Source organism: Suricata suricatta, chromosome 11, assembly GCF_006229205.1.
Source record: "Suricata suricatta isolate VVHF042 chromosome 11, meerkat_22Aug2017_6uvM2_HiC, whole genome shotgun sequence".
Classification (NCBI taxonomy): Eukaryota; Metazoa; Chordata; class Mammalia; order Carnivora; family Herpestidae; genus Suricata; species Suricata suricatta.
Window position 1 is genome coordinate 49,017,996 of NC_043710.1, and position 14,097 is coordinate 49,032,092.

At 44.6% G+C, this 14,097-nt stretch overlaps 1 protein-coding gene across 1 annotated transcript in view; it reads right to left on the reverse strand.

Annotated features, from left to right (window-relative positions):
* Positions 1–14,097, reverse strand: part of PPFIBP2 (PPFIA binding protein 2) — a 143,776-nt gene that overhangs the window by 53,598 nt on the left and 76,081 nt on the right. The window contains exon 5 of the mRNA XM_029956607.1: positions 10,020–10,133. Coding sequence (XP_029812467.1) covers positions 10,020–10,133 — 114 coding nt within the window. The remainder of the gene's footprint in view (positions 1–10,019; positions 10,134–14,097) is intronic.

The following is a 14,097-nucleotide window of genomic DNA, read 5'->3' on the forward strand; positions in this document are numbered from 1 at the left end:
TGTAATGGTGGAGGTGGGGGAGGAGAGAAGAGTCACAGATTCAATGAGTGCCTCCTCTGTGCCAGACCTCACTAGGCACTTTACATACATGCTTTCAATAAACCTTCCTGGTGATTTGACAGTAAATATTATCCTGACTTAACAGATGAACAATCTGGCCCAGAGACTGGCCTTGTTTTGGCCAAAGTCACATGCCAATCAACAATAACAGAGTGAGTTAGTTTGCAAACCAAAGTCTGTTTGATTCCAAACCTCATTTCTGTCTAACGTATCACATTGTTTCCCAAACAAAGGAAGAAGTCCAAGAATGTTAAGGGAAATAAAAGAAAAAAATGCATGCTGAAAAAAGCCAATCAACAAATACTCATGAAGTCCAGGAAATAGCCACTCAAACTGTCATTGCAACTACTGTATTGTAAATGATGGAAAATAATTGCATATGTTAAAAAAATATGAAACTTTATAAAGTAAAAAAATAAAAAAAATTTAAAAAAAATAAAAAAAAAATAAAATAAAATAAAGGCTGACTGGGAGACTGGAGTATCACCTTCTACTCCCTTACATGGCTGGAGGTAGGCCTGGATTTCTTACTCCTTTGGGCTCTTGGAAGGAAACCTCAGTTTCTCCCCAAGAAGGCCTGTCCATAGAACTACTAAGAACATGACTAACTTCAGCGAGGAAAGAGAGAGGAAATTAGTTTTGTTTGCTGGCCATGAAACCTTAGACCTACAGTAATGCTGAAAAATAAAGTAATGTTCTAGGTCAATATACAATTGTGTATTAAATATATGGTATTTAAATATTATTATATTTTTATGAAAATATAATTTTTATAGTCCATTGATATTTTCTATATTATGGATAAATTAATCAACAGTTAAATCAATTATTTTAAAGTATGTTCAATCTTTCAACAGCACTTTTATAGAGGATCATATATTCTAATCTTATGCAGAAGAATTTGTATTAAATCTTATTTTAATCAAAAAAAAAAAGAAAGATTTTGTTGAGCACACCCTCTCTACCAGACCCTGGTGCTAAGGCCATCTGAAGAAATAAGTCTCCCTGACATCACCTACTCACTCCCACCTCCTCTCTCCCTCACCTGCCCTTCTGTTCTACCACCTCATTCCACATTTCTCCATCCTTTCATCTACCTGTTTTGTTCCACAAATGATTCGAGGCAGTTTGAAAAATGGATGATTTAAGTTAAAATGTAAAATCATAAAAGTGAGAGCAGGTAGGAAAAGAAGTTGAGGTCAGAGCCATAGTTGGTATAAAACTCCTACCCTGAAGTTCTGTGAGCGGCTAAAAATGGGCTGTTTTGTGTATGTGAGCTTTCTAAGCCAAAAATGCAAAGGGAAAGAGGAGCAATTCTATAAATCAGATAGTAACAATTGCTTGGGAGTACAGACAATTGAGAGAATGTTCCATTCTATTCCAGATTTTAGTCATTTACTCAGCAAATATGTTTTTAAATATCTACCAGATGTTAAAGCCTAGGGACATGATTGTTAAAAACACAGCCCACTGAGTGCCTGACTACTTAATATACAGTTTGTCTGCTAACCAGCATTCATGAGGCTGCCTTGGTGGTATTAAAAAAAACCTCAGAATGTATCTCTTGAAAACTAGGAATCTACTCCACTTCTGTTATAGCCAAAATCCCTCTAGCTGTTGTAGGCTGCCAGGTAGTTATACAGCTGACGAGGATAATATTCTAATTGGTCATACTAAAGTCCCACTAGCCATTCCAATTGGTCACATCAGAGTTCCAACTCGTCACACTAATATTCCAAGTAGGTTTTCTAGTTATTAGTAATTATATTCCAGGTATTATACCTATTAGCACATGCCTCTACTTTTCATTGTCATTACCCTTCATTCTTGTCATCAGTAAATACTATCCTACTCCCTGAATTCAAAATCAGCCTTCAACAAGCCCATCCAGTCCTCTTCCCAACTCCAGGCGCACATGGCCCCCAGCCACTATTACGTGCTATATTCTCCATCATGTGTGTCTTAAGAGGGTTTACCCTACATTTTCAACTGTTCCTTCTCCTTTCAGCAGAAACTGAATCCTGACTTTTGCAGCCTATTACCTATCCTTCCCAGTCATCTCAAGTGGAGTCCATCCTGCTCTGACAATCCAACTTTTACTGGACATGCTTCCAGATCCTTACCATCCATACTGATCATTTCCATCTGCCCTCCTCTTCTAAGATGGCACCATTCAGTTATAGCACATTCCAGAACCCAAGATAGTCTCTCGTTTTCCTCAGGGCTTTTGTCTTTTGAGCAACGGTTTCTCTACCTATTTGGGCACATTCCATCTCCTCAGTAACTTCAACATCCTTGTTTTTTCCTTGTTAGTCTTCCAATATCCACTTTCGTTTCTCCTTTCTTAGCACACGTCAACAGGTATTGCTTCCACCTTGCCTCAGTTTCTCAGCAGGATGGCCCCAACTTAGCCATCATCTGTATGCAGACAGCATTTGCTCTGATTCTAAAGTCTTCAGCTCTGATACAGTCTCCTCTGGCCACAGTCCTCTGACCTTTCAACTTTCCCATTTACTGACTCAAATAATCTTTCATTTCTTCTTCTGTGGCCATTTACTTACCTGTTTTCCTAGTTTACAATCTTCCCTTAAGTAATATTTGCCTCCTTATCCATTCCATACCTTGAGGTCATTTCAACTGTATCATATCTGGACCAGAAAATTCCTCATTCCAGCTCATCCCTGCCCCTAGACCTAGAGTGCATTTGCTTTACCAGAGCCCAGTCCATGCCAAACCTCAAGGTCTTTTGTCTATGTTTCTACTCCCCATGGCCTGAAAATTGCTGGTACAAGACACTTGATAATGCCAATTGGTTTCCATACAAATTTATGCTATCGTATTAGAGTTGATCTTCCAACACCACCTGGCACCCTTGTGTTCATCTCTGGTTGGCTCTTTTCAGAGACTGTTCCAAATCTTTCCCATTCTCCTCCAGCCATAAACCCCACCTTTTCTTCCTTTTCTCCTCAAATAACCTCTCCTGTTTACTGAAGAGATATTTTAAATATTTGTCTTTGAGAAAGAGTGCGTGTACACACAAGCAGGAGGAAGAAGTGGGGGGCGGAGAGAGAGAAAGAGAGGGGGGGGGAGGGAGGGGGAGGGGGATAGGGGGAGGGGGAGAGAGAGAGAAAGATCTGAAGCAGGCTCTGTGCTGACAGTGGAGAGCCCAATGCAGGGCTAAAACCTACAAACCACGAGATCATGACCCGAACTGAAGTTGGATGCTTAACTGACTGAGCCACCCAGGCACCCCTGGAAAGGTATTTTAAAATAATCTGATCATTCATTGAACTTAAATCCTTTCTATTTTAAAATCTCCTGGAATCATCTCTCATTCATTCACATCTCTTAAATCCATGTCTTAGAGCAAGCCAGCCCCTATCTCACGTCGGGTTCTTTCACCTTTAAGAACCACTCTCAAGCCTAGTAACTTTCCAGGTTGCACATGAAAAGCATATGCTCAGGGACACAAGGATCCCATAGTGTGCTCTGGAATTACCCCATCTGACCCGCCTTCCCGTTGCTGACTATCTCTCAGTCTCTAGACTTTATGCCATCCCCACACAGCTTGATGTTCAGGCTTTCAAGTTACCTCCCTGGCCAATCGTTAGTATTTGGCTGTGATCTCTCAGAGTTCTGGTCCAGCTTCTCTCTCCAGCCGGTAGTCTGAAGGACAAATGACGACTACTCACATGGTCCTTGGTTCTCCCTCACCTCTGTCCTGCCTGTGAGGAAGTTCCCACCCCGTCTGTGCTACACGAGGGTAGGACCATTAATCATCTACTCTGACAGGCATTTAATCTCTTTCACCATCAGCTCCCATTCCTCAGGCTATAAACATGATCAAATTTCTGACATTCGAAAGAACTTTCCCTCTTGACCTTGCCTTCCCCTTAAGCAACCACCAATTCTCTTGTGCTCTCACTAGACAAAGGCATGTTCTGTGTGTGCTGTCTGTATGAGTGCACTCTCTCCTCATCCCCTTCCTCACCCCTTCCCAGCCAAGCTCTAGAGAGAATATTCTACCCTTACTGCCTCTTCTTCCTCGTTTCCCTGTCACTTCTCAACTAGATGTCTGTATGCCTGCAACCCAGCTTCTGCCTTCACCAGGTAGGGCACAGAAACAGAAACATTGGCTCTGGAGACCGAAGTCCAAATTTTCAGATGCAACATGTGCTTCTCAGCTTTCAACCACTTAACTCTTCATCCACTTATCAGTGTAAGATAACACTTGCCATCCCATCCTTCCTTTCAATTCCCTGATCCATCTTTTTTCGTTTCCATCTCCTTTGTTAGTTTCTTTTACTCGGTCTACCCCTTAAGAGAAACGTTGTTGGATCCCTAGCTCTCAGCCTAAAGACTGGATCCAGCCCATTTGGTCCCTGCTCCGACCTACAGGGTAGATCTAGCTAGGAGTCTCTCAGAATCATGCGGCTACCATAATGTGGGGAGAGGTGAGGTGTGGCGAGGCAGGGGGCTGGAGAGAAGGGGGACAGGTTTCATGAGCTGCATTAGCTTCTGCTCTCCTAATTGTTACCAGGTTGCCTCTGGACAGAACACAGCAGAACAGGAGTGGGGGGTACGTGAGGCAGATAATTTTTGTTACTAGAAAACCATCATGAAACTACATCATGAAACTATGTAATGAAACTTTAGGGGAAAAAAAAACCAAAAAGCCAATGAACAAAATCATAACTCATCCCTCTTGCTTCACCACTACCAGTAACCTCTTCCAGAAGGGCAAAGACATCTCCTTTCCTGGAGATGGGAAAAAAGCTTACATCTCGGAGAAAACCAACATTTCCTTTTTCCAAAGCTCAGTCTGAGACTGGAGCTGATAAAAAGTAGTGGCCTTTCAATTTCTTCTCTCTGTAACAGGCCACATCTTGAAGCAATTACTTCCATCGTTTAGTGTGGAACATGACCCAGGGAGTTACTGACCAATGACAGAGGACCGGAGCCAGGCTGGCAATCTGAAACCAGAGTGAAGGAAGGGGACTTGGAAAGACATGAAAGGCAAAATGCATCCCTTTGCTCTTTGAAGTAAGAGACCTAGGCCATGCCAGACAGCCACTTTCACGAGTAACACTACAGCGAGGGGCTTGTTGTTAACCTGGGTTCAAGTCCAGACTCAGTCCCCACTGATGAAACCAACTCTCTGAACCTCAGCTCCCTCATCCATGAACAGAGAGAGGGTAAGGCACCTACTTTGCATGTTGGTATGGAGATTCAAAATCAAATAAGATCAACTTGAGGAAAGCAGTTATTTCTCGCTCATGCATCTGCCAGGGGGCAGGTTTAGGGAAGAACTGGGAAATTCCAGTTTTCTTCAGTCACAACTCAGGTATCCCGCTTTCTGAGACAGACTGGTGCTTCCACAGAATCCTGCGTACATAGCTCTGCTTATTATTCTTTTTAAAACAGAAATACCTCTTTCAAGGTGCTCTTGGGGAGTTTACCTGCCAGGTGCTGATGACACTTTTGAGTCCATACACCTGGACACATTGTCCTTCACTCAACTCAAGGGCAGGAAGTGGGTATCTTAGGCCCCTAGTCAGCATGCTCAAGGTCTTCATACTGGTGGCTTTTGAGAGAGTTCAGTTTTAACAAAACTGAAATAATCACACCACAGCTCTAAAAAGTGGGCAGTATAGAATGCATAAGAACTCACTATATAAGAGCACAGGTTTGACAACTTTCCCGTATCAACAGAAAGGCACATCAACTGACTCCAAATCCCTAATATTTGTCCCTCCACACCTCACCTGAAACACAGCCAAGACGACGAGGTTGCCTAACATCAGGGGCTCTAGATCAGGTGGGAGACTGAAACCGAGGCTGTTGTCCTTCAAGATTTCCCCAAAGCTTGGGTGCATCCTCACAAGGCGGTTTGCATCCTTTCTTCCTCCCCAGTTGGCTCCCCTAGCCTGTCTTCTTTTTGATACAGAACATTGTTTCTGCTCTCAACATTGATTACAACTATAAGTGGCTAGTCTCTGCAAAGTGCTCCATTTGGCTATCAGCTCTGTATAAAGTCTATTATCCACTAAGTAGGATCACCTAGTTCCTTGAAGTTATCATCCTCTGGAGAAAGGTCAATGATCAGAGGCAAAGGAACTTGCTGTGCAGGGCCCTGGAAGACTCCAGAGGCCACTTAAGAAAAAGCCACCAGGGGCCTCAATGCATCAACGGGGCCATGGAGAACCCACCCTGTGGGATTGATTCTGTTGCCAGCATGGTATGAGCTGGTTATAACAAGGCTGTGGCTGGTCCACGTCTGTATTCCCGGGGTGCTAATTCTAGACAGCCCAGTGTGTGCAGCTCTCAGAGATGCTGGTAGACAACGCCTTGACCTGCTTAGGATACAGAAGGCAAAGGTCAGCTCTGTGAGCTCTGTACCTAGGCCCAGATTGTCCCAGACCTGTGGAAACGAACCTAGACCATAGCCTCTTGAAGACCCATTTATAGATTTCCTGAAAAATGTCTCTAACAGAGAAGGTTCCCTGGGAAATCCACACCTGTTGAGGGAGTCTGAGGCCACACTTGGGTAGGTGCTTCCCGAGTCAGTCCCCAAAGATAGCTGCCCCCTTGCCACCCTGAATCTTGCAGGGGGCTGCAAAAACAGGTTACCCTCAAATGTGTCCATCACCTATGTGCTGCTCATGTAGACCGGCTTGTGCTAATACTATCTGGTCTGGCTTGCCTGTCTAACCCCAAGGTCTTCACGCTCTTCAGATGGGTTAGTGCATAGAAGACAACAAATGGGACCCGAGAGATCAGCATTCAGCAGGGACAGAAGGAGGCGTGAGTGGCTCCTGAGCTGGATGGGGCGCTAACACCCTCCCCTTGTGCGCTCCTGGAAGGAGGCGGACAAAGCATCTGTGGGGAGAGATGGCCCAGTGGGGCTGCTGGAGCCTATGCAAGCACAGACCATGGGCTATACTGGTCGGGTTTGGGTTTCCCTAAGTCCTACAGGAGGTATTCCAGCCAGTGGAGGGGGTTAGAGCTGGAGCAGGGGTTAGAGGTCTGTGCGCCAGGCTTGGCCTACAGGTATGCACGGTGTGGTTCACATAGTATTTTTTTTCCCCTCATTTAAATTAGTTGCCAACGCTTTAAAAATAGACTTATCTTTAAATCTGGATTTCCCACCTCCTGTGAAAAATGAGACTATCTAGCAGCACTGGGCCTATGTGGGCAGTCAGCTAAAGGCGGGCAGCCACTGCCTCCTCTAGACAAGGCCACTCCATGCGTAGGCGTAGTGCTTCCAGGGACAGTGTGCCTGAGGGTGGCAGGGTCAACAGGCAGTAGTCAGAAGGCTGGGCCTCACACTGATTGGGAAGGGGCCTCGCTCAGAGCTCTGTAGGCCTTGGAGTGGGAGGCCGGGCTTGGCTCAGAGCATGAATAGTCTCCGAGGGCTGGCAAAAAAAAAAAAAAAAAAAAAAAAAAAGGCCTCCCTTCTCCTCCTCAGGGCTGGGAGTCCTCCTTGTTCCTGTCACCAGAAGCCAAGAGCCCTGTGGTCCAGGATATCAGCATCAGACAAGCAAGTCCCTGCCTGTCCCCAGTTCAGAGGACACATGTGTGACATACCCTAAGGTATAGATGGCATTACCTCAGCCCCATGGGGCAAGAAGGAAGTGCCTTTCCAAACAGCATCAAACAGATTTCAGGAAAGGACTGGCATGTGCTGCAGAGCATTCAGCTTGGGCTTCAGAGCTGGGAACCCAAACGTCTCCCGCTCAGGTTCCTCCAAGCCCAGCAAACACATGGGTGGGTGCTGAGGCTCAAATGAGTCTCGTGAGTTGAACTCAGGATGTGCCAAAAAGGAGTCTCCCACACCCCCTTCATTTTATCTTTGAAACACAGACGGAACACAGTGAAGATTATGAGTATAAAAATAACCTGGTTAAGTTCAAGGAAGATCTTTAAACCGCAAAGGTGACAAATAAGACCTATCACACTCCAAAATATACCAAGCCAAGACATGGACCTCTGTGGCACATGCAAACCACATGCCTGGTACGTCACCCAGCGCGCACACACACACACACACAAATTCAGAATAAATAGGAAATAAAAGATAATTGAACTTAAGACTTTTCAAAAGTCTAAAATCCAGCCCATGGGCTGATGCTTAGAAGGACAGACAGCCTGCCTCGGTGGAACTGGGAACTGACCCCAGACTCCTTGGCCCAGAGTCGCTGGCAAGGGAGCAGCAGCACTGCATACAGAGGGGTGTGGGGCAGCCCTGGCAGAGCAGCCGGGACAGGCAGTCAGGTAGCTCAGGCACCAAGTGTGGCCACGCTCTGACCTCTGATTCCAGGGATTGCCACCAGGCAATGCCTTCCTGAAACATCAGCCTGATGTTTTCCTGACACCTTCCTCCCCCTCCACATTCAAATCTTCTTTGTTCTCTATCTGGGGTTTTGCAATACTCCCTCCACTCCAGCCGTCACCTTCCTCCCTCATTCCCACCTCAAAGCCACACCTCTATCACTCTTTGTGCAAACACTTTCCCGCCCTATGAGATCCTTCCATCAGGCCATTTTCTTTCCTGGTTTTCAAAAAGAAAGATCCAGCTTAAAAAAATGAACTCAACTCAACTCCTCCTGCTGCTCAGGGAATAGATGAGCAAGAGAAATGCACACAATTTAAATAGGAAAGTCAAATGGAGCCAAGAATGTGGTAACTTATTAATCAGAGATGAAAAGAAAGCATACGGCTTCTGAGTTGTTGGAACTAGTTTGAGGACATCTGCAAAGAAATACGGACTTAAAAAAAGTTCTTCAAATGCACTCAAAACTAAGAAATACTTGGGAACCAAATGTTTATCCTGAGACCAAAGGTCAAACACAAAGCCTGTGTTCATTACCATCCGATCAAGACGCTCTCTGAATTTTGTGCCGTCATGATAACAATAAACGTTTGAGCTTTGGGGGAAAGATTACATATAAGCAGTCATCTACTTGAACCCATTCATGTTAAGGGACTGTAATTCTTTAAATAATTAGTGAGCACCTCCTATGTGACAAGGACTATTCCAGGAGCTATAAAGCATAAACCGTGACTGAAGTTTATGTGTGTGTTTCCCCAAATTACTGAAAATGTAAGAATCGTTCAAGAAAATGAGACCATCTTGATCGATTTCGTAAAATTTCTAGGCAGCCTCTCAACAGATTCAGAAGAGCCTAAATAACAATTCAACACTCCTTCCTAAAAATTGCAGTTCATCATTCATAATAGGGTAAAACTGTTCGAGGGCAGAGGAATGATTATCTTACTTTCCATTAAAATAAAAAGCCTCTCAGGGATAGTAAAGTATACAGTAAGATTTAAAAATGGAAAAAACTTCATGCTGATGTTAAGCATACAAAATCAGAGGACTAAATGGAATCTGTGAAGAGAGCTTGGTAAATTATATGTACACCTGGTGACAAGGAGGACCAAAAGAAAACAAGACACGTAAGAGATTTAATTGAATAGTAGGAGAACAGCTCCATTTTTTCATGTTGATATTAAATTACATTAAAATATTATGTAAGTAATACTGTTTATCAAAGACAGTGTGGGAGGGGAAGAGGGACACGGGAAGGAGGCACACAAGAAGCTAACCGACTTCCTTAAACCCCAGATGCCACCAACACTCAAGCTGTGGCTCCTGTGAGAAGGGGGAATTTGTCAGCACAGTGCCACTGAACCTGAACCTGGCTAGAGAAAGTGCCACCTGGGAATCCGTCTAACTAGCTCAACAGGTTATTCCTCTCAGGCCAGCCCTTCCTGCCCCTCCCTGCAGCTCAGTTGGGGCAGGTTTCACCTGCTGTACAAACACCACACGCAGAGCGTCCAGCCCACCTCCAGGCAGGGCGGGGGAGTGAGCAGAGAGAGCGGTGACCTGTTCACAGCGCCTTTCGAACACATGAGCTGCATTAGAACCCCAGGGCCTTCAGCCCCCGCGCCCCTACCTGTTGAAGCATCTCTTCGGCGGCATTGAGTTTCACCTGGTGTCCTTCCAGGCACACTTCCAGGTCCCGAATCTTTTCTCCTTGGGCTTCCACTTGGTCTGTGAGGACACTCACCTGCCGCAGGAAATAAAGCAATGGTGGAGAAGCAGAAATGGCTCACCTGCTGCTGGGAAAGCACACTACTGATCCTTCCTTCAAAAGGGCTTTTCTTTCTGGCGGGCGGCAGGTGGGGGAAGTGAGTGTCCTGGGCGGAGAAAACTCCAGTTTTCTTACCTTGCCACTGCCTAACTGATGCTGTCACATTTCCTGCTCTTGACACACTCAAGAGAAAAACACCCAGCAATCAGGAGAGCTGCCTCAGGGCCGGACTCCTGCTCTCAGTCCTCTTACAGAGCACACTCGGGCAGTCCGGACCTCAAGGCATATCGCGCCGGCAGGCCAGGGCACTGCCACCTCATGTGGAAGAGCAATCCAAACTCCTGTGGAAACTAACCAATGACCTTTCCTCTCTCATAAGGGTGTGATGGCTGCTCACCTATCAGGCGAGTGTTCTGAGTAATTAAGGAATGTGTGATGTAAAGGGCATGTATTAGCACTGACAAAACTTGGCTCCAGAGAGGTTTTTGTGCTTCACAGGCCAAAACATGACTCCAAGTCATAACATACACAAGCCACATTGCACACAGGTGGCAGGAAAGTCGTCTTTCGAAAAATCATGGAGAAGAGGTCTTGGGATTAATAAAGATCTGGTTATAGGAAGTCCTTTAAATTATACCCTAAATACATAGGATTTTCATAGCCTGCTCTAGTAGCAAACTCCCCCCAGGTCCTCCTTTTTATTAAGAAGATGCCTCAGAGCAGGAAAATGAAGAAAGAGAATGGGTGGCCTCCCCAAATAAAGAAATCAATGGCTGGTAAATTAAGATCCTTTAGACACTTTTGGTTTTTAACCAATGATTGAGTCATTGTCATTTACATATAGATTATCCTAGATGATTTCTCAGTCTGTAAAGGAATGCTAGCTGGAGCATGAGGGAGCTAATGTGAGCATTTAAATAAACTATCAATTATAGGGGCGCCTGGGTGGCTTAGTCAGTCAAGTATCCGACTTTGGCTCAGGTCATGATTTCATGGTTCATGGGTTTAAGCCCCAAGCTGGGTTCTGTACTGACTGCTCAGAGCCTGCGACCTGCTTTGGATTCTGTGCCTCCCCCTCCCCCTGCCTCTCTCTGCCCCTCCCCCACTCACACTCTCTCTCAGTAAACATTAAAAAACATTAAAAAATAAAAATAATTATAAAGCTCCCTTTACATAGGAAAAAAAATCTAAATTAATACTGCTACTTTAAGCTTTCCATTTTTATGTTCCCAAATGATTAGTGAATTACTGAAACCTATTCTTGGAGTTGCTATGCACTGTACTAATATTCCAGTTATAATCCCAAAACAGGTGCCCTCTGTCAGGCCCATCTTGAACACAAATCTTTGTGGTGGTTTTTTCAATCCTCATGACCCAATGCGCTTGGCAGTCCCCGCCTTTTATAGCTACTACCTCTACTTTCAAAAGGGTAGGATTCCAGAGGGTGGCCTTTCAAAGCTCCCTGGGTTCCAGAGCTTCTGTTTGGGAGGGTTGCACTATGGTTAATCTTATTACGAGGATTAACACATCATCGGCACCACACCTCGGCCCAGGCGCTGGCGGTGCCCACGAATAATACGTGGTCTCCAGCATTCCATAGCTTGTAGCTCAGCTGAGTGTAAGACTCAGGACATGCAGTGCTAGAGGGTCCTTACAAACTTTATTTTTTAATTTTTTTCCTCATAAACTTTAATACTCAGTAGAAGGATCATGGAGAGAGGCACAGAAAACTGGGACAACTGTATAAAGATCCTAGACAGTGACCTTTATTCAATAAAAGCAAATACTTTTTGAGTCCCTACACGTGTTAGGCATACTTTTAGGTACTGGGAGGGAATACAGAAGTGGAAAAAAAAAAAAAGGGAGGGAGTGATAATCCTTGCCTTAAAAAATGACATTCTGGGGAGGCTGGGTGGCTCAGTCAGTTAAGCATCTGACTTTAGCTCAGGTCATGATCTCACTGTTTGTGGGTTCAAGCCCCACATCAGGCCCTGTGCTGACAGCTCAGAGCCTGGAGCCTGCTTTGGATTGTGTCTCCTTTTCTCTCTGCTTCCCCTGCTCATGCCCTCTGTCTCTCTCCCTCTCAAAAAATAAATAAATATTTAAAAAATAATAATAAAAATAAAATAAAAAAGAAACTTTCTCTTTAAAAAACGACATTCTGCAGGGCACCTGGGTGGCTCAGTGGGTTGGGCGTCCTACTTCGGCTCAGGTCATGATCTCACAGTCCATGGGTTTGAGCCCTGCATCAGGCTCTGACAGCCAGAGCCTGGAGCCTGCTTTGAATTCTGTCTCCTTCTCTCTCTGCCCCTCCCCTGCTCGCTCTCTGCCTCCCTTTCTCTCTCTCTCTCTCTCTCTCTCAAAATAAAAGAAATAAATAAATTTAAAAAAAGAAATGACATTCTGATAAAGATATAAAAGGTTTTGGTTTTAGTATATATGCTGCCAAAGTGAGCATGGAAGATTTTGGTTTTGTTTTTAAAGTATCCTGAAAACAAAGTGATTTTTATGTATGATTGGCCTTGTTCTTCTACAAGTAGATCTAGGCAAACATCTGGGCCAAGTGCTTCAATTAATTCAGTCTGGCTGAGCTGTCATGTAAGTTAAGCAAGAGGCGCTCCCATGCTGAGGGTCTAACCAGCGTCCTGGGCCACCAGAGAACAGGGTGATCAGCTACAAGCAGCTCTGAAAGTCTGTCCACAAGGGTTTGGAGTAGAAACCACTAGGAGCTACTTCTGACTTCTGGGATTAGCTTCCCATTTGCGGTAGGACTGTTGAAACAAGGATTCTTCAAGGATTTGGGGCATAAAACAAAACCGTGAATGTCAGAGAGAACATTATTACAGAGGACTTTATTGAATTGTGTGCGTTTGAACAGGAACGTGTGATTTCAGCCACAAAGTTCCTGGTTCAAAGGTTTATGAGTTCATACTTTTTGCCGCAAAATTTTAAATTGGAAACTCTGATCAACCATGTCATTGGGATGGAGTTTCAAAACGCATCCCTTAAAATAAGTACAAGGTAGTGTGCTGCATAACTGGCCCCCTCCCACTTCTCTGAAGGTGGTTTCCCACCAGACTTCTTCACGGTCATCAACTCCAGCACACAGAGCCTTGCTGTTCCTCTTATACACCAAGCATTCTGCCCACTCAGCATGTGTGCCGCCGGACCAGCCTCCCTGCCTGGAATGTGCTTCTCTGGGCATCCACGGGGCTCCCTCCCTCGCTTGCGTCAGGACTATATCAGGCAGGTCTTCCCTGACTACACAATCCTTATCCTGCTTCCTTTTTCTCCACAGGATTTATCACTGCCAGAAACATTTTATGTATTGGTTTGCTGGACATACAGACACACACACACACACACACACACACACACACACACACACACACACACATTCTATAAGTACAGCAACTTAGTTTATTTTCTTCACGTCTGCAACCCTAACACCTAAAACCAGTGTCTGCCAAATTGCAGTCACTCATATATACTTTTAATGTTTATTACATACTTTTGAGAGAAAGACAGAAAAAGAATGAGCATGGGAGGGGGAGGGGCAGAGAGCAAGGGGACCAGAGGATTGGAAGCAGGCTCTGTGCTGATAGCAGAGAGCCCGATGCAGGGCTTAAACTCAGGAATGAGCCATGAGATCATGACCCGAATCAAAGTCAGACACTTAACCAACTGAACTACCCAGGTGTCCCCCAAATATTTTTTAATGAACAAATTAATGGGGAAAAAAAGAAGATTTAAAATTATATAATTGTTCGTTTAGTCTAAGCTTAGTTCTTTAAAATAGGGACAGCACAGGGGGGAAAAAAGGCTAGGAAAAAAAGGCCAAAACATTAAACTCTTTTTGACCTTCCAAAATCTCCAAAATAATCATTTATTACTCTTACGTTCATAAGATGAAATAATAAGATGAACTAGAAGGAACAAA